Here is a 16,651-nt window from a genome sequence, read left to right on the forward strand (position 1 = left end):
CCCAGTGACGGATCCAGGTAGGGGCACATCCGACTCGTGCCTCCCTTTTGAGAGCCATAAAAAATATTTGTTAGTGAAAATGTCCTGTACGTATACCCGAGTGAAGACCCCTTTTTTAGTTGGTCACCATCAATCGGGAGTTAGGACTTTTTATTGAACCCAGGCCTGTGATGCAGCCGAAACAAGTTTGCAATGAAGTCATACGTACACTCATAAAATGTTGGTAAACAAATATTATATATTCTAGGCAATTATTATCCAATTGAGCAAATTTATTATCCATGCAATAATTATTTTTTATTACCCAATTTGGGCAGATTTGTAACAATAGTTGTGTGGTCCGCATACTGCCTAAGGTTTGTTAAAAATTGGGCATTTCTTGCCCAACTATTTTAAGAGTGAAAGAATTTTCAGTAGTTGGAAGACAAAATGTTGTTCAAAAACGTCTTTCAAGGGTTATGGAAATATGGGAGAGAATTAACATGCTGAAAGCCTGCGGTGAGCGAGCGTAGTGATTGCCCGTTTCCTAGTGTTCTATTTTCTTTGTAGTGTGCATCATTTTATGTTCTTTTATGGTGTAGGCCGACACTCTTTGTCTTAGTACTCTTTTCGCCATAAGTGACCGCTCAACTCTATACACAAATTTGAGGACATTAAATTAACCCCCTGAAAATGACTAAATGAGTATATGTTTTACCAAAACCTATTAACATGGAGCTATTTTCCTGCGACCTAGAAGTGAACAAAATCTATTTTTTTTAATGATTTCTTCCATTGGACCCCATCGAATTATTTGTTATATCTCATTCTCATTATGTAGGTCACGTAACGTAGCAACGCCTAAATTGACTTCAAACGATGGCTTTGTCATCATTGACCAACCAAACGAACAAGAAGAAAATCATCATATAAATGAACATACATCGGAACAAGCGAAATCACTCTCGATTTCGACATCCCCGATGAATGACCAACGACCACAGGCCACGGGGGGCCAAAGTCCTACTTCATCATCGTCCCCATCACTCGACGAGTTTTGCCAGTCATTCGAGCAAGCAATGACAATTGCCCAACATGCCGAACGTGCGAAGACCGAGGCTCGAACTGCAATCGACAGAGCCGAAACAGCCCGAAACCTTGCCGAACAGGCATGGGACCAGGCGATGTCCGCAGCCGAAGCCGCGCAGAGTATTGCACGATCTGGACTTGCAGTAGCCAAACTTTCTCTTGATGCCTGCAATCCAAGATCCAAGCCTAACCACCAGACCGCCTCTCTTAAGACTGCATTCGATCTCTTTGCCAGTCAACGAGAACCTGTCATGGATTTTGAAAGATTTCAGGAAGCTCTTAGTTACGATGATGAAGCAGCACTTGACATTGTTGGCGAGTTTGAAGAAGGGGAGAGGGAGTATCCATGTGACATGTACAACTGTACTACTTGTCGCAATCGTCAAAAAGCACAGAGTTGGAGATTCTTCAAGGTTTCTCCTGATTTCTCATCTCCTCCTAAAGACACATCAACAAGTCGATCGCCAGGGCCTTGCCTCAATCACACTCCAAAGGCCAACACTGGAATAGCCGGATCGACAAAGGAGAGAGGCCACACTGGTCGGAAGCTTACTGGGGTCCCGAAGTGTTTCGAGAAATACTCGTCACCCCTTGGTCAATTCTCGGCAATATCCCCCCGAATTCCGAAGACGGTCACCCAGCGTCCGGTCAGTGAGCAAGGGAAAGTTTGTGGCATCAGCCTTCTATCAACCAATCAGATCGGAGAAAAGTTCTTGCAGTCAAACCCTGGACCGATGCCAGCACGCCAGTCAGCATCAGATGAACTTGAGTATCTCACATTCTGGCCTACCAATGATAGTTCCCAGTTGGAAGATCCTTTTTATGTAAGTTTATTGGATTACATTGTTTATTTACTGATTAGTCAAATTCAGTCAGCCAATCAGTCATACATGTATAACCTATTTTCGGATGTATTATCTAACCATTTTATTTATTGCTTTATTGTACTCATAGATCTATCAATTGTTTATTTGTTTGTTCATTTATTTATCAGTTCACCCATTTGTTTATTCGTAAGTTAATTCATGAATGTTATCAACAAGTTGTTTTGACAAATTATATACTCAAGCCTGACAAGAAGCGTACGATGAAACGGTATCGCTCAGATACAATCGCAAACAAACATGTTTCGATTGCATTTACATTCATGACACCAATTGTCATATTCAGAAATAATTCAACAAATTATGGGGGTTTGATATCAGAAACATTGATATCCGTTAAGTGAACATGGCAAATGCTCTTTAAAAATGAAAAGGAAACACATCACCGGAATATTTTACCTTTGGTGTTAATATCACCAGTAAAAGTAGATTTCATACCCAAATAAATTGAATTCAAGATACTTTATAGTCGAAAAAAGTGTTGTAATTAGTTAAATAAGAGGAGCCAGTACAGTACAGTATTATAGAATATATCTTTATATTCCCAAACTTGTTTTGTTTAATTTTACATGGAGATGCTTTATCATTCTGTTTGAATAACACCAAGTTTTTATTCTGATTTTTGTATCATTCAACTGGGAAATAATGATCAATTAATGGTTGCATTTTGGTTTTAAATGGTAGAAATATGGTGTTAATATTTATGTGCGATACGTGTCTATAATACTAGTTAATTTCATGCCCGTCGTTAAATTTCTTATATATCTGCATTATATTTCTCATTTGGTTTCATTCAGTCTGACGAAGGAGCAAGCAGCGATGATAGCTCTCAGTCTGCACCCGTCTTCCTTGGTGTTCGGACCCGTAGAGCCGAGAGCTGTGAAGAAGGTCTACTGAACTCACCCTTGAAACCACGACAGCTCCAGCGGCTAAGTGACATGGAGCCTACAGAGGAAATAGCTAGAGCTAGGTTTCACCAAGTCACTGCCGCTAGAAGGAGCCAGAGTTGCTCTAGTGAACCTGGAGCCGACCAGGCTAAACGACCCTGCTCTCCGCTTGTTCTCCCTGAAGTTGACAGTGGCACCAATGTACAGGTCAGTAACAAAGCCAGTAAAGTCTTCTGCTTTATACTCAGTTTCGTCATCATCGATCACCACCACCACCACTGTCATCATGCACCATCACCCTTACGGCCAATCATTATCACCATCATCACCAACACCAACATGACCATCGTCATCATCACCATCTTCATCATTATCATCATCATCCGGGGACGGATTCAGCTAACAGATGATTTTTTTTTTCAGTGGGGGTAGTCCTAACTGTATCATGTAACAGAAATAAACAATGCGAGAGCGAAGCGCAAGCTGAATTTTTAATATACTTACCTGAAAACTGGACATAAATTATAAGGACCTTTTACCTATGAACAGGATGTGTATGTATGTTTTTTTTTCACTTGAAAACTGCCATTCTATGCACTGTTTATAATCATGAACAGGATAGGTATCTAGCAAAGCGCGAGATGAAAATTGTTGATATACTTGATAACTGGGATCTAAGCATGTGTTTAGTTATAAATTAGGAAGTATGAGAGCGCGAAGCGCGAGCTGAGATTTTTGTCGATCTATACATAAAAACGGGGCATTCTAAGCCTTTTTATTTTGTAATCATTAACAGGATGGGTCATGGGTGTCTTATCAAAACATTGATACTAGCGCGGAGTGTGAGCAGACAAGTTTTGATATGCCGACCAGAAAACCTTGACAGTTTAAGCATGTTTTAAATAAAGAATTAGGCTAAATGTAAAACAAAATGTAGAGAACTTTATCGCAAGCAGAATTGTGCTTATTGACTTGACCAACTGGAAATCTTTAGCCTCATTTTATTTTTTTGAGCAAAATTATTTTCTCACTCATATTGCCAGCGCGAAGCGCGAGGGATATATTTTGTTTTATAATATAAATTTATATAATGGCGTGAAAGTTTGTCTTTGTCCCAATTTTTTTGCTCCCCTATTCCATTCACTTTTCTTCCTCCTCTTCTTTTCTTTTCTCTCCTTTATTTTAATTTTCTTTCTTCTTCTCTTTTTTGTTGTGCTGCCAATAAGGGGGGGGGGGGGGGGTTCGGCACCCATAGATTCGCTTTTGGTTATGATGGTGATGATGTTCGTTAGCCTATTATTCAATTTTATTTATTCCATAAACATTTCTTAATCATTATCGGTTCATCGTCATGATTGAAGATTTCAGTGATAAACATTTGACTTTTCCGTCATCGCTAAAATACGATTGGTTGAAGTTCCCTCCACAAGTTTTTTGTTGTTGTTATTTATCGCTCTAAAATCATTGATGTCAAATAATTCACATAAAATGCGTCAGTATTTCCCCTAGCGTTGAGAGGTTGTACGCACGTACACGAAGGTTTCTCTTTAATGAGCTTCTGGTGACGTCTTCAAAAGCATTCTCTCCGAGATATTTTTAGACTAGAAATGTATTAATACATTAAATCATTGATTCTCGCCGCCTGTTTATAAAAACTTCCCTATAGTATTTTCTGCATTCCCATTATTTGTTGTTACTCTCCATTACCAATCAATCCTATACAGTTTACGTTTTCTTTATTTCAAGTATTTTTGTACGTATACGTATACTTTCCTTCCTCTGTTTGTCCCGCTAAATATTGATTCATTTTTGTAATTTCCGTCATCTTTCCCTATTTCATCATGTTTTACAAGCATTTTATTACTTCCCCTTAACCAAACCATTTCAATTTTTAAACGCATATACCAGTATTGTGGAGATAGAATTGTGGTGAATTGACTAGCAAATTGTAATGGTTTGATAATTAACTGAAAAAAATGCAGGAATCCTTAGATTGTTTTAGTCAATGATAAAAAGCCCAAATAATTTGATTCTTTCACATTTCAGTGAGAGAAATTCAGTTACAATAGTTTTCCGATAATGACATGAAAACTGAGCAAGTTTTCAATAGTTTTGATATAGATTTTTAAATGTGATTTCTATTGGTACACAAACACTTATTGTATTTAACAACATTGGATCTTAGAAAATTAGGAATATCAACGGAGAGAGAAGAGCAATGACCAGACAGAAGTAAACCTGAAATCATTCATTTAATTGGATTTATTTATTCTTGTTTTTTTTAATATGAGAAGATCACTCTTTACTGTGAAAAAGGACTCGACCAATCAGTTGATGAATTACTGTAAAAATTGACATGTAAAAATTAGCCAAATTATTGGTTAGAATCTGCTAATCTAGAATCCATTTTGGTTGATTTTGGCCATTGTTTGTGGTTGGACACCAACTTTTAAGTTTGTTTCAGTACAAAAAAGGGGGGCGTCCATGCACAAGAGAGAAGTCAGAGGATTGCAAATTGTCGAAATGGTACAGTTGAATATAGTTACAAATAAGAGAGAAAGTCTCTAACATAAGTTTTGGAATTTAAATGTGCTTGCACGAGTGGGCGATACTCCAATAATTTCTTGCCACACGGTTGTCTATTTTTAACGTCATGATTATATTTATTTGTTAATCTCGCAGATTCTGCCGAACAACATTCAAGTTTTCACGCCACCCCCGTCTAAATCTACCACGCCCCCTACTAGTCGTCATGGACACATGGCGTCATCCACCAAAGCTTACCTTTCTGACTAACAACACATGGCATGGATAAGGAGAACTCAATATTCTTGGAAAGGGAACCGCCTTTAGTTTAGGGATGTCATACATCGATATTAAAGAATAATACAATTTGATAAATATCATGGAAAAGGTGAAAAAAGAGGGGCAGAAAAATACTTTCTTTTCGAAAAAAAGCCCAATACATTGTAAATATTTGTATATATTAGAAGTCTTATCACTTTTCCAGATACAAATCAGCTTAATTGAAACGTACCTTGTAGAAGCCACTCAAAATATTTTGTTTAATATTGTTAAGATGAAATTAACCTCCAGAAAAGTGTAGATAATAACTAATGACGTATGTCATTGAAGTGAAGATGAAAAACGTTCAAGTGTATGTATAAAGAATTGAAGTTTGCAAGTTTTACTGATTTTTTAAAGAATTATTTTATTGCGTATTTCGTGTTGGCATTGCCTTTGAATTTTTGAGTCGTGCATGTGTAGACGTGATTCTCTCTAAATCTGGCCTCTAAAAATGATGGAAAACTGAAAATCTGAGTATTTTGTCTTTCAATTCTAGAAGTAACCAGATCGAAGAAAAGGATGGGATTTGCTTTCTTAATGTTTTTCATATGATCTTGGAAAATATGCTGTACCCTGTATATCTATGTAGACATGTAAATGTATCGAGACAATAAATCCTCGAGATGCAAAGAAAACTAAATAATCATTTTGAAAGCGATATAGTATGTAACCTTCATGTATTGTAACATTGATCACAAAAGCAATTCTTCAAAACGGTGATAACATGACATATCTCAATCCAGTGAGCAGTATATCATACCGTCTTTGGATATGATTTAAAAACAAACTCATGATAACATTCTTCAATTTACACGCTTTTATCAGGTTCGTTAAAATTTTAGAAAGAAAAGGAGATAAGTACCCTCTCGTCATATGGTCAACATCCTCTTTAACTCTCATGACCAGGTGTCTGACCCGTGATTGCAATGGCATCATTTCAATATCTTCAGTCGCAAGTATAAAAACTTTTTTACTGAAGAAAAAAAGGAAAATGAAGGGAGAAAGAGAAACTGTGAAGGGGAACATAAAATCTAGTAAGGAAATGAGGCAAGAAGGCCGCGCGTAGATAGATAGAAGGGGGAAATGGATAGAGAAGAAGGAGCAGGCAAAAAGGGAGGATGAGAGATGTATATTATGATACTACGTTTTTTATGTATTCATAAAAGTGAATAAAAAATAATTCCTATCAGTAATGAAGAACTATTCCATGGTCTACATTTTTTGGAACAGAAAACGAAAAATTAAATCATTTAATAATCATATTGAACAAAAAGTGGATTTGTAAGATAAATAGCCCACCGCACTTGTTCGGAATCAACAGGAACTAAGCAAAAATCAACTGGAATGTGAAATAAATCGGGAAAATTCAAGGAGAATTTCGAATTCACCCAACTGCATTTCAAGATCGGTAAATTGACCAGGCCTAAGGTCACTCAGCACACACTAGTAACACGAGAGACAAAATGAGCCACAATGGAGTCAGATTGAAAATTAATTCTACATTATTAGATATTCGAGGGGCATTCTAAAAATTCTGTGTGTTTCTGAGTGTATTTAAAATAATAGGACAAATTCTTGAGGTTGTACAGTTTTTGAAACTTTCAAGGTACATTCTTACTGCATTCTTAGTATTATTACACCAATCCAGCAGCATTCAAAAACATATACATGTATATTGAAGGAATTGCGCTGAATAACGAGGGGGAGGGGGACATGACCTGCTGAGGTTCTCATAACAGTCATTCCATTCCGGCCATTTTTCTTGATTATGAAGAAGTATGGGGGCTTTAGCACCCAACTCATTAGGACACACTCTCAATCACTGCCGGGGGGGGGGGGGGGGGGTGAACTTCAAAATGTGGCAACTTTGTAATTTTTTTACAAATATTGATGGGATGTCAGTTCTGCCTGTATACTTTATTTTTAATCCATCCCACTCCATTCAGTAAAATCAAGTAAATTTCAAAAATGAGTATAAAGGTAATAGACATATATAGATAAGAGCAAAGAGGGATACAAGTTAAATAAATATAAGAAAAATAGAAGGAAAATGCCCTCTAGTACTCAGAGGTTTTCTCTATGGCCAAATATATAATGCAAAAGTAGAAGTGCTTAATTTTGTCCAAAGATTGGCATCCATAGGTAAGAGATTACCAGTAAACACAAAGAATTAAAAGATCATATATAATCAATGAAAGATTGTGAGAACATAAAAGAAACACAACAAACTTAAATATGCAATGTTTAAGATGCTTCCTTGCATTTATTGCAATTTTTGAGATATTCACGATTTATAAGAATGGTGCACTTGTCTCAAAAGACACATAATTCAGTAAAAACACTACAAATATATATATATATAAAATATTAATTTTCATAGAGAATCTATACTCTGAGATAATTGCCCAATGTACACAGATCATGAAATACATTTGTGGCTGCCTCTATATAACAACATTACTTCCACTTCTCACTTTTACAAAACAGTTTAAAATACAAGATTTAAAATAATTTATCACACTAATATTGCATAGAAAACAATTCACATGAGGGATATTCCACTTCAAAGTGATTGTCACTATTTTCACGTTATTTTAGAAACAAAACCAATATTGAATCAATGATTTCTCAACTTGCAAGAAGAGTGGCTGTGACGTGTAAATGGTGATAAAGAATGAACAGACAGATTCTGATATAAAGCCACAGTTTAATACATTACTTGTGCAGATGTAGAGTATTTCAATTCATCAAAAGTTAATTTATTTTAATAATAGTACAATTATACCCATGCATTCTTCTTTTCATATACAGTATAGCCAGAATAACGAATAATGATAATCATATCGAAATAGATTGAAAATTGACAAAAGTCAATAATACCAAAAGTATGTTTTCTCTAAAAGTAGAACTGATTAACTTCTATATAAAATATACTGCAACATGGTATCATGCTCACAGGAGCACACAATGAAAGCAAATTTGACACTTTTCTCAAGTCACAGGAGACATCAAACACGGAAATCGGCATCTCTTTCTTTATTCAAAATTAATTTTGTTTTTACTCAATCATGGCATGAGGATGACATCTTGTAGTTTACAGGATAATTGCGAGCATTATCTATGCCTGTAACACCAAGGAGGATTAAAATGAGATGGAGTAACAGCAAACAAAATCCCTTTGAACAAGGTTTAAACCACCAGCAGAATGTCAGGCATGCAGTTTGCTTGACATTCCTTGCAAATGTGTCTACAAAAGATTCCTGCATGACTCCACAGCTATAGGTCATATATAAAGGGAATTATGCTGATGTGATGATAATTGCTTTTTCAATGCAACTTGTCTGGTTATATGTGCAGTACATAATTCAGAGAATGTGAAAAGAAATTCTGCAATATCCTAAAATATTACTTAAATTTACTTGACTGGGCATGTGCGAGCACTCATCTGACATGTACAATAATGAACACTACCACATTTTTAATTCTAATTTGCTGCAAACGATTGGAAAAGTGTCAAAATCTGGTTTCAGTAAAGGTCAAATTCTTACTTTGTTCACTAATTAAAGGTGACTTGATACAATCTGGCCAAATTTCTCAGTGTAATATTGCTTAGGTATTGATGTTTTGTCATATGTTCAAATTCCAGTTTGTTAATTGAAATAGAAGATGGAATATCAATACAAATGAATATTTGCAAATAATCACTCCTCTGATTTCCCCATGAAACTAGTGGCTTTGAACGGCGGACATCAAAAAGGTACTTACTGCCATGTGCTTCTTTAGAAATGAACAGCTGCGTGCATAAATTTGTTGCCAGTTGGTACTCTACTCATAGAAACTTCTTGGTAACATGAAGCTTAGCATTGCACTGAAGAGATGATTTTTAGGATTGATTACAAGTGCAATCAAGCATAGTGTGATATCTGCCCCTGATGTAACTGTTTAAATTAGATTTTGCAGCTTCATATTTAGGAGGGTTAAATAATTGCAAGTGAAACATCAAACTGAATGTTTGAATGAAGTAGTAAATGGCAGAGAAGAGAGGAGAAAGGAACTGAAAGGGGTCACCTGAATCATAGTGAAAAACATCTTCTCGCTTAGTGCTTACTATTCCCGGGGGGGCCACTTACATTGACGAGTGGATACCATGCGCGACCAAAAAAACACTTAAAAAGGATGTCTTTTTCACGATAGGGCACGTTACGTACGTAACGTGATAAGGGTGTCAAAAACACAAAAATATTGAAAAAAGGGTATCTATTTCGCTAGGAAAGCTACGTGTTTAGGGTCGAATTTGCGGGGATGATAACACAAAATTAAAATGTTTCATAAAGGATGTCCTTTTTGCCCCAACACTTCGTGTTTAGAGTCCAATTTTCGCGAGATGTAGAAGATGGGGTCCTACTAAACCAAATTAGGTAAAGCCGACGACCGAAGGACCCGTAACAATAAAACATTCCTGTACTTGTTTAGGGGTTCATTTCAGGGAATATTTGCCAAGAGTATCGTTTTGTTTCCAATACTTGTTAAGGGTAGGGTTTCACACGCCAATACTTGTTAAGGGGTGCATTTTCAGAATATGGAAATTACGTGTTTAGGGTGCTTTTCGAGACCCCATGGTCGCGCTTGGTATCCACTCGTGAATGGAACTGGCCCCCCCGGGTTACTATTTTGACTGACCTTAGATACAAGAAGTAAATGAAATATAAATATAGGTGGTTTCAAACCGCCTCGATCACAAGAATCCCCGTTAAATTACGAGAACTTTTTTAGGCTGAAAAATACCCATTAATTATTCCTGCATTCACACCGCCCTGAAACATACCCTTCGGGATAAGTTCCTGAAGTTACGAGCATGCGCAGTATGGTCTGATAAGCAGCAAGGCGCGAAATTCAAAATCACTAGCCCAGCAGCAACCCATGCACGGCGCCGCACCCAACAACACGCTGGGCTAAAAGTTCCCGTAATTTGCTTTCAGACCGCCAAAATACCCACGACCTTGGAAAAATCCCCGCGAAAGTTCTCGTAATTTCGCCAAGTACCTACTATTTATCGGGTATTTTCTTTCGGGGATATTACGCGTAGTTTGCTTTCACACCGCCAAAATACCTGGTATTTTCTGATCGGGGTAAATTTCCCGATCAGAGAATACCTGGAACTGGCGAACTTCGAGGCGGTCTGAAACCACCTTATGTGCGTAATAATCATAAGAATAATGGTGTAAATTCAGAATATTTTGGGGCATCACACACAGTTGACATGTCACCATTAAGAATTCAAAATGAAAATTGATGTATTAAAGGGTTAAACTAAAAGTTGATTTAAGGTATCACTTAATGCATACCAATGCTATAAAGGAATACTAACAATATAAAAATAGATTTGACTCTTGGAAATAGTAATTGGTTAAAATCACCATGAGTTCATGGCAAGCATAACAATTTCTCACAATCAAACATAAAAAATTATATTGTGTAAGAATTAATAATTACTAACCTAATACCAAACAACTTTATTTTAATATTGATGCTGGCAAGCACTATCAAAATGATTTTCAAATTATTATTGTAACATTCTCATGTTTTAAATTACTACCATTAAATCCTTGTAAAAAATCTTCAATCTGGTACTTGTCTTGAGAAGCTCTGGATCAGCTATTTGTAGTAGTACCACATTCAAATAATCAAAACCCCAGAAATATGCTTTAACTTATTTCCTGTATATGATAATTTGTGTGTAATCTGGTTTGCTTTTACCGGAATCTTAAAAAAGAATGAGAACGCTTAAAGTACTCTATGAATTAAGCAAATTCTTTACTTGTCACTTAATTCAACTAAATAAACTATTTTAGACAAGGATAAGAATATTATCATATGACTGATTGTAGTTAATGAAGAACGGGAGAAAATTACAGTAAACCTTTCAATGATGAGAAAAAACTTATTGTGTGAAATGATGCATAGCGGTAAATAAGAGCAAATTGGAAACATCAAGGTTAAAATAAATGTTATATGTGAAGAAGGTAAACCCTACGGTGAAACACTGATAAAAATCTTATCAATAAATAATAGATTAAATGCATTACAACAAATATTAATAGTACAAATTTTACATTATCAAAGTAAAACGTAACAACCCAGACCTGCTGGTGAGATTGAATATGAAAATATAACTTATAAAAAGTTGCAATGTTTAGTACTGGCACTTCATTCAACAATTATCTTAGGATGACAATAAAAATTCATACACGATGTAATCTGAAAACCAATATCGAATATCCATTTCCAGTTAACTGTAAATCTTATATTTGATAGGAAAGCTACACCATCATTTACATATTGTCTTACAATTGTATCCATCAATGTGGCTCACTTCATTGCTTTACTTAGGGCTAGAGTATTTGCAGTAAACAAACTTTTTACAAATGTGCAGTTCCCATATGTGCTGCTCAAATATTGGTTCAATCATTACTGGCAATACCCTAGAATACCAGTAATTTTTCCTGGAGGCTGGCCTAAATTACAATTATATGGCCTTGGCCTTGTCCAAGGATATCTAGTCCTGGCCCATGGGGGTCTGAAGCGTTTGCCTTGGCCTCGAGCCCTTGATGTTGGCCTTGGGAGAAGTTCCTTGAAAGAAGCTAAGTGAGGCTAGGAAATATATTATGTATCAGAAACAGAAAGTCAACGATAAGTCAAAAGATCTTAATATTTTTTAATGGAAAATCATTTGTAGAATTGTGATCCTTGAGCGGGGTCTTGGCTCTAGTTGGCAGAAAATGGAACAGAATATCGTTGATATCTGGATGCTTCGAGAACATCGTAATTGACAAGAAAAACTTGATAACTTGTAAGATCTAGTAGACCTTCTAGATGACCAGGAAACGGTGCAGATCCTCCATGATACATGGATGCTTCTAGGACACTGTGGTTGCTAAGATCAAACTGATGACCCTACAGGATCTAAAAAACTTTCAGATGAACAGGTAACAGAGCAGATCCTCCATGATACATGGATGCTTCTAGGACACTGTGGTTGCTAAGATCAAACTGATGACCCTACAGGATCTAAAAAACTTTCAGATGAGCAGGTAACAGAGCAGATCCTCCATGAGACATGGATGCTTCTAGGACACTGTGGTTGCTAAGATCAAACTGATGACCCTACAGGATCTAAAAAACTTTCAGATGAGCAGGTAACAGAGCAGATCCTCCATGATACATGGATGCTTCTAGGACACTGTGGTTGCTAAGATCAAACTGATGACCCTACATGATCTAAAAAACTTTCAGATGAGCAGGTAACAGAGCAGATCCTCCATGATACATGGATGCTTCTAGGACACTGTGGTTGCTAAGATCAAACTGATGACCCTACATGATCTAAAAAACTTTCAGATGAGCAGGTAACAGAGCAGATCCTCCATGATACATGGATGCTTCTAGGACACTGTGGTTGCTGGGATCAAACTGATGACCCTACATGATCTAAAAAACTTTCAGATGAGCAGGTAACATAGCAGATCTTCCATGATACATGGATGCTTCTAGGACACTGTGGTTGCTGGGATCAAACTGATGACCCTACAAGATCTAGAAGACTTTCAGATGAGCAGGTAACAGAGCAGATCCTCCATGATACATGGATGCTTCTAGGACACTATGGTTGCTAAGATCAAACTGATGACCCTACAAGATCTAGAAGACTTTCAGATGAGCAGGTGACAGAGTAGATCCTCCATGAGACATGGATGCTTCTAGGACACTGTGGTTGCTAAGATCAAACTGATGACCCTACAGGATCTAGAAGACTTTCAGATGAGCAGGTGACAGAGTAGATCCTCCATGAGACATGGATGCTTCTAGGACACTGGTTGCTGGGATCACACTGATGACCTTTTAGATGAGTAGATAACAGGAGCAGATCCTCCATGATACATGGATGCTTCGAGGACCCTGTGGTTGCTGGGATCAAAGTGATGACCTTACAGGATCTAGAAGTCATAGTTCTTGGAAGAAAGATTACTGACACAGTAGATCCTCATTGATACATGGATGCTTCTAAGACACTGGTTGCTGGGATCACACTCATGACCTTACAGGATCTAGAAGACATCACTCTGGGAAGAAGGCATTGTGACTATGCCTTTTCACAATCTTCTTGTCTGTTCTTTGTCTCTGTTGCTGGATGGCCCAGGTTCGCTTGGTGATGAACTGCTTGGCACTCTTGTCCCACTTACTCCTGCTCCTCAGGATCTGTTACAGAAACACAACAAATGTTCTTTCAATCCTAAAACAATCAGCAAGAGGTTTAGTCCTCAACACTTGAAGAAAAACAAGATTATTTCATTCTTGATTATCAAATAAAAACACAGATTATACACTTAATGACATCAGATCAAGAGAAGTAGGGCAGAAAAAATTATTAACCGATAAAACCCTTTCATAACAAGAACGCTTTATACCTTTCAAACTGGGTGCAACAAAGCTATTTTCCTTTCCTACCACCCATCCTCAAACCAAACAGAGCTCCAACCAAAATCTGGAAAAAGGCATCATGCTCAACTTAAGTGTGACCCAGTTTTTTATAAAGAAAGTCATCATAAAAGTAAGAATGTAATCTAAATTAAAAGCTCATCTCATAAATTAACAATTTAAAAACAGAATGCATATTTCGAAAGGTCAGCAAATATCCCCTGAATAACCTCTCACCTCTACATAACCAGAACCATTGTAGCTTTGTTATATCAAATCCAAAAAGTAACAATTGTTTTCTACAATCTTTTAGATACCCCTCCATCCCTATTAATCACAATTTTACCCACGTACTTTGCCAAGCTTGCAAGCTGAGTAACAGGGTATAACAAGTATGAAACTGGAGAAATATAAACATTTCTGTCAGAACTTTAAATGCATCTATGTAGATTTAATCTTAAAAGCCCCAACAGAGTCACAGGGTTGTAAAAGGTAAAAAAAAGACATCTAAACATGACAGCTGTTGGGCATCCCCTAAGCATAACTGACTTCTAAATGACCTCTCACCTCTACATGACCCCTAAGTCTCCTGGGTCGCTTGAGGGCTAGCATGATAGCTGGGCAGTGGTCCACTGTCTGTTTCTCTGTCACCTGCCTTGCCTGATGAAGTGGAATGAAGGCCTCACCGATGAAGCTATCACAGACCACAGAGTTGTGATCAACGACTGTCACTGATAGAATCACAGTGTCCAACTCAAATGCCTCTTCAGGCAATGCACCACTGTAGATCATAAGGGAGGAAAAGAGAAGTCATTAATCAATTCATAGTTACTCTCTTCAATCTATACAGAGTTATCAACATTAACGAGAGGGAGTGGAGGATTTGCATCAAATGACCCAGTTAATATCTGTGTACAGCTTAGATACATGTTTGAAACGCTTGAAAAAGAAGAACAAGGACAACAGTAAGAGCAAATGCTTTAAATATGTGGACCCGTGAATGGAACTAACGATGGTTCTACACTTCAATTAAATGAATGAATTGAATTCATCTGAAGTGGTTCCTTACACACTAACCATGAAAGAGATAAAATGTATGTGTCTTTCATAGATTAGCCATTCCTAAACCAATTTTTGCTAAAATAATTGTCGCCTGTGTTTGAAATACATGATCAAATGTCAAGTTTGTTGTCGCTGACAAAAATAATTAAACATTTGATTCAATAGGTAAGGGAAAAAGTTTAAGTATTTCTTAAGGTGGATTAGCTAATTGTCATCTTTATTCACCATATAATGTGAAACTTCTATAAAAAGGAAAGAAAAATTGTACACAATTGTCAGATTTACTGCATTTATATATTTGTCTTTTAAGAATGATCAAAACTTACATTTTGAGTACATTTTTATTTTCTCAAGAGGAATCATTTCTATTCAAAGTTCTCAAGTATCTTGGTAAATACAACACAAGGGTCATCATTCAACACATCCCTTTCAATGCACTTTAATCTCATTAATATCTTTCACTCACTACATAAAATTTATCTTGATGATATTACACTTCATTTATTATCTGTATCAAGAGGACGGAAAACACATTGATGATATAATGTTCGATGTAAACGATAGAATGTGAAGGATGCCTGCAAAATTACCGACTTAAAAAATGCAAGCTGACCTATAGGTAATAGAGTAGATCAAGTAAAGGTTTCATGGTCTAGAGGATATGTCTTCTGACAATTATAGATCACACGGTCTGGGGATTGAATCCTGCTGCAGCTCTCATGCCGCTTGGCAATTAAGGCTTGACATACAATTGCCACACTCGACCCAGGTGAAGGAAAAGGATACCCAGCAGAATTTATTGTTTGAAATGCTACAGCACCTATCAGAAGCGCCAGAAGTGTCAATTTTGACAGACTGAGTACTGTCTAAGAACCAATTATTACCAATTATTATTGTTATCAATTTCAAAATTGACTTCAGTCCTTGACAAAAAAGCCCTAATATTTGTGTAATAATAATTTGTGTAATCTCCGAGAATAAAAATGTTTGGTTGTTTAAAAAATTTACAAGGTCATGAGATTTGATGTCGTGTAGTGTGGAGGTATACGTTGAAGTAATGTGTTTCAGCTACAGACGTCAGTCATAAGCAATTAACTTAAAAGGTGAGAGGAAGAGTAGATGATCTTTATGATATACTTACAACTGAAAGACTTGATTGTAAACTGGGTTTAGTTCCTTATATTTGACCATTGTCTTGAATGATAAGACTTTGTTGAAGGTTGTTTCTGGGGCAATCTCCACAATAATCTTGGGGTCACTGAATCCTTTATGTAGAAAGATAATTGTGAAATCAATTCAAATGATTTATTTCCCAATTCAATTCAATTCAATTCAATTTCATTTAATTCAATTCAATTCAAGTTTTTATTTCCAAATTCATCAAAAAGAACAAAATAAGAACAAATTTATATACAGACATTCACTTGA

General features: G+C 36.5%; 1 protein-coding gene across 3 annotated transcripts in view; it reads right to left on the reverse strand.

The window, feature by feature from the left end:
- Nucleotides 1-10,148: 10,148 nt before the first annotated feature.
- The window catches only part of LOC129254900 (BAI1-associated protein 3-like), a 45,379-nt gene continuing 38,876 nt past the window's right edge, over nt 10,149-16,651 (reverse strand). For all 3 annotated transcript variants that reach the window (XM_054893439.2, XM_064108462.1, XM_064108459.1), the window contains exons 25-27: nt 16,365-16,488; nt 14,729-14,942; nt 10,149-13,942 (exon numbers count right to left, since the gene is read on the reverse strand). In XM_054893439.2, coding sequence (XP_054749414.2) covers nt 13,802-13,942; nt 14,729-14,942; nt 16,365-16,488 — 479 coding nt within the window. In that variant the 3' untranslated portion in view covers nt 10,149-13,801. The remainder of the gene's footprint in view (nt 13,943-14,728; nt 14,943-16,364; nt 16,489-16,651) is intronic.

This window comes from Lytechinus pictus, chromosome 2, assembly GCF_037042905.1.
Source record: "Lytechinus pictus isolate F3 Inbred chromosome 2, Lp3.0, whole genome shotgun sequence".
In the NCBI taxonomy this organism is placed as follows: domain Eukaryota; kingdom Metazoa; phylum Echinodermata; class Echinoidea; order Temnopleuroida; family Toxopneustidae; genus Lytechinus; species Lytechinus pictus.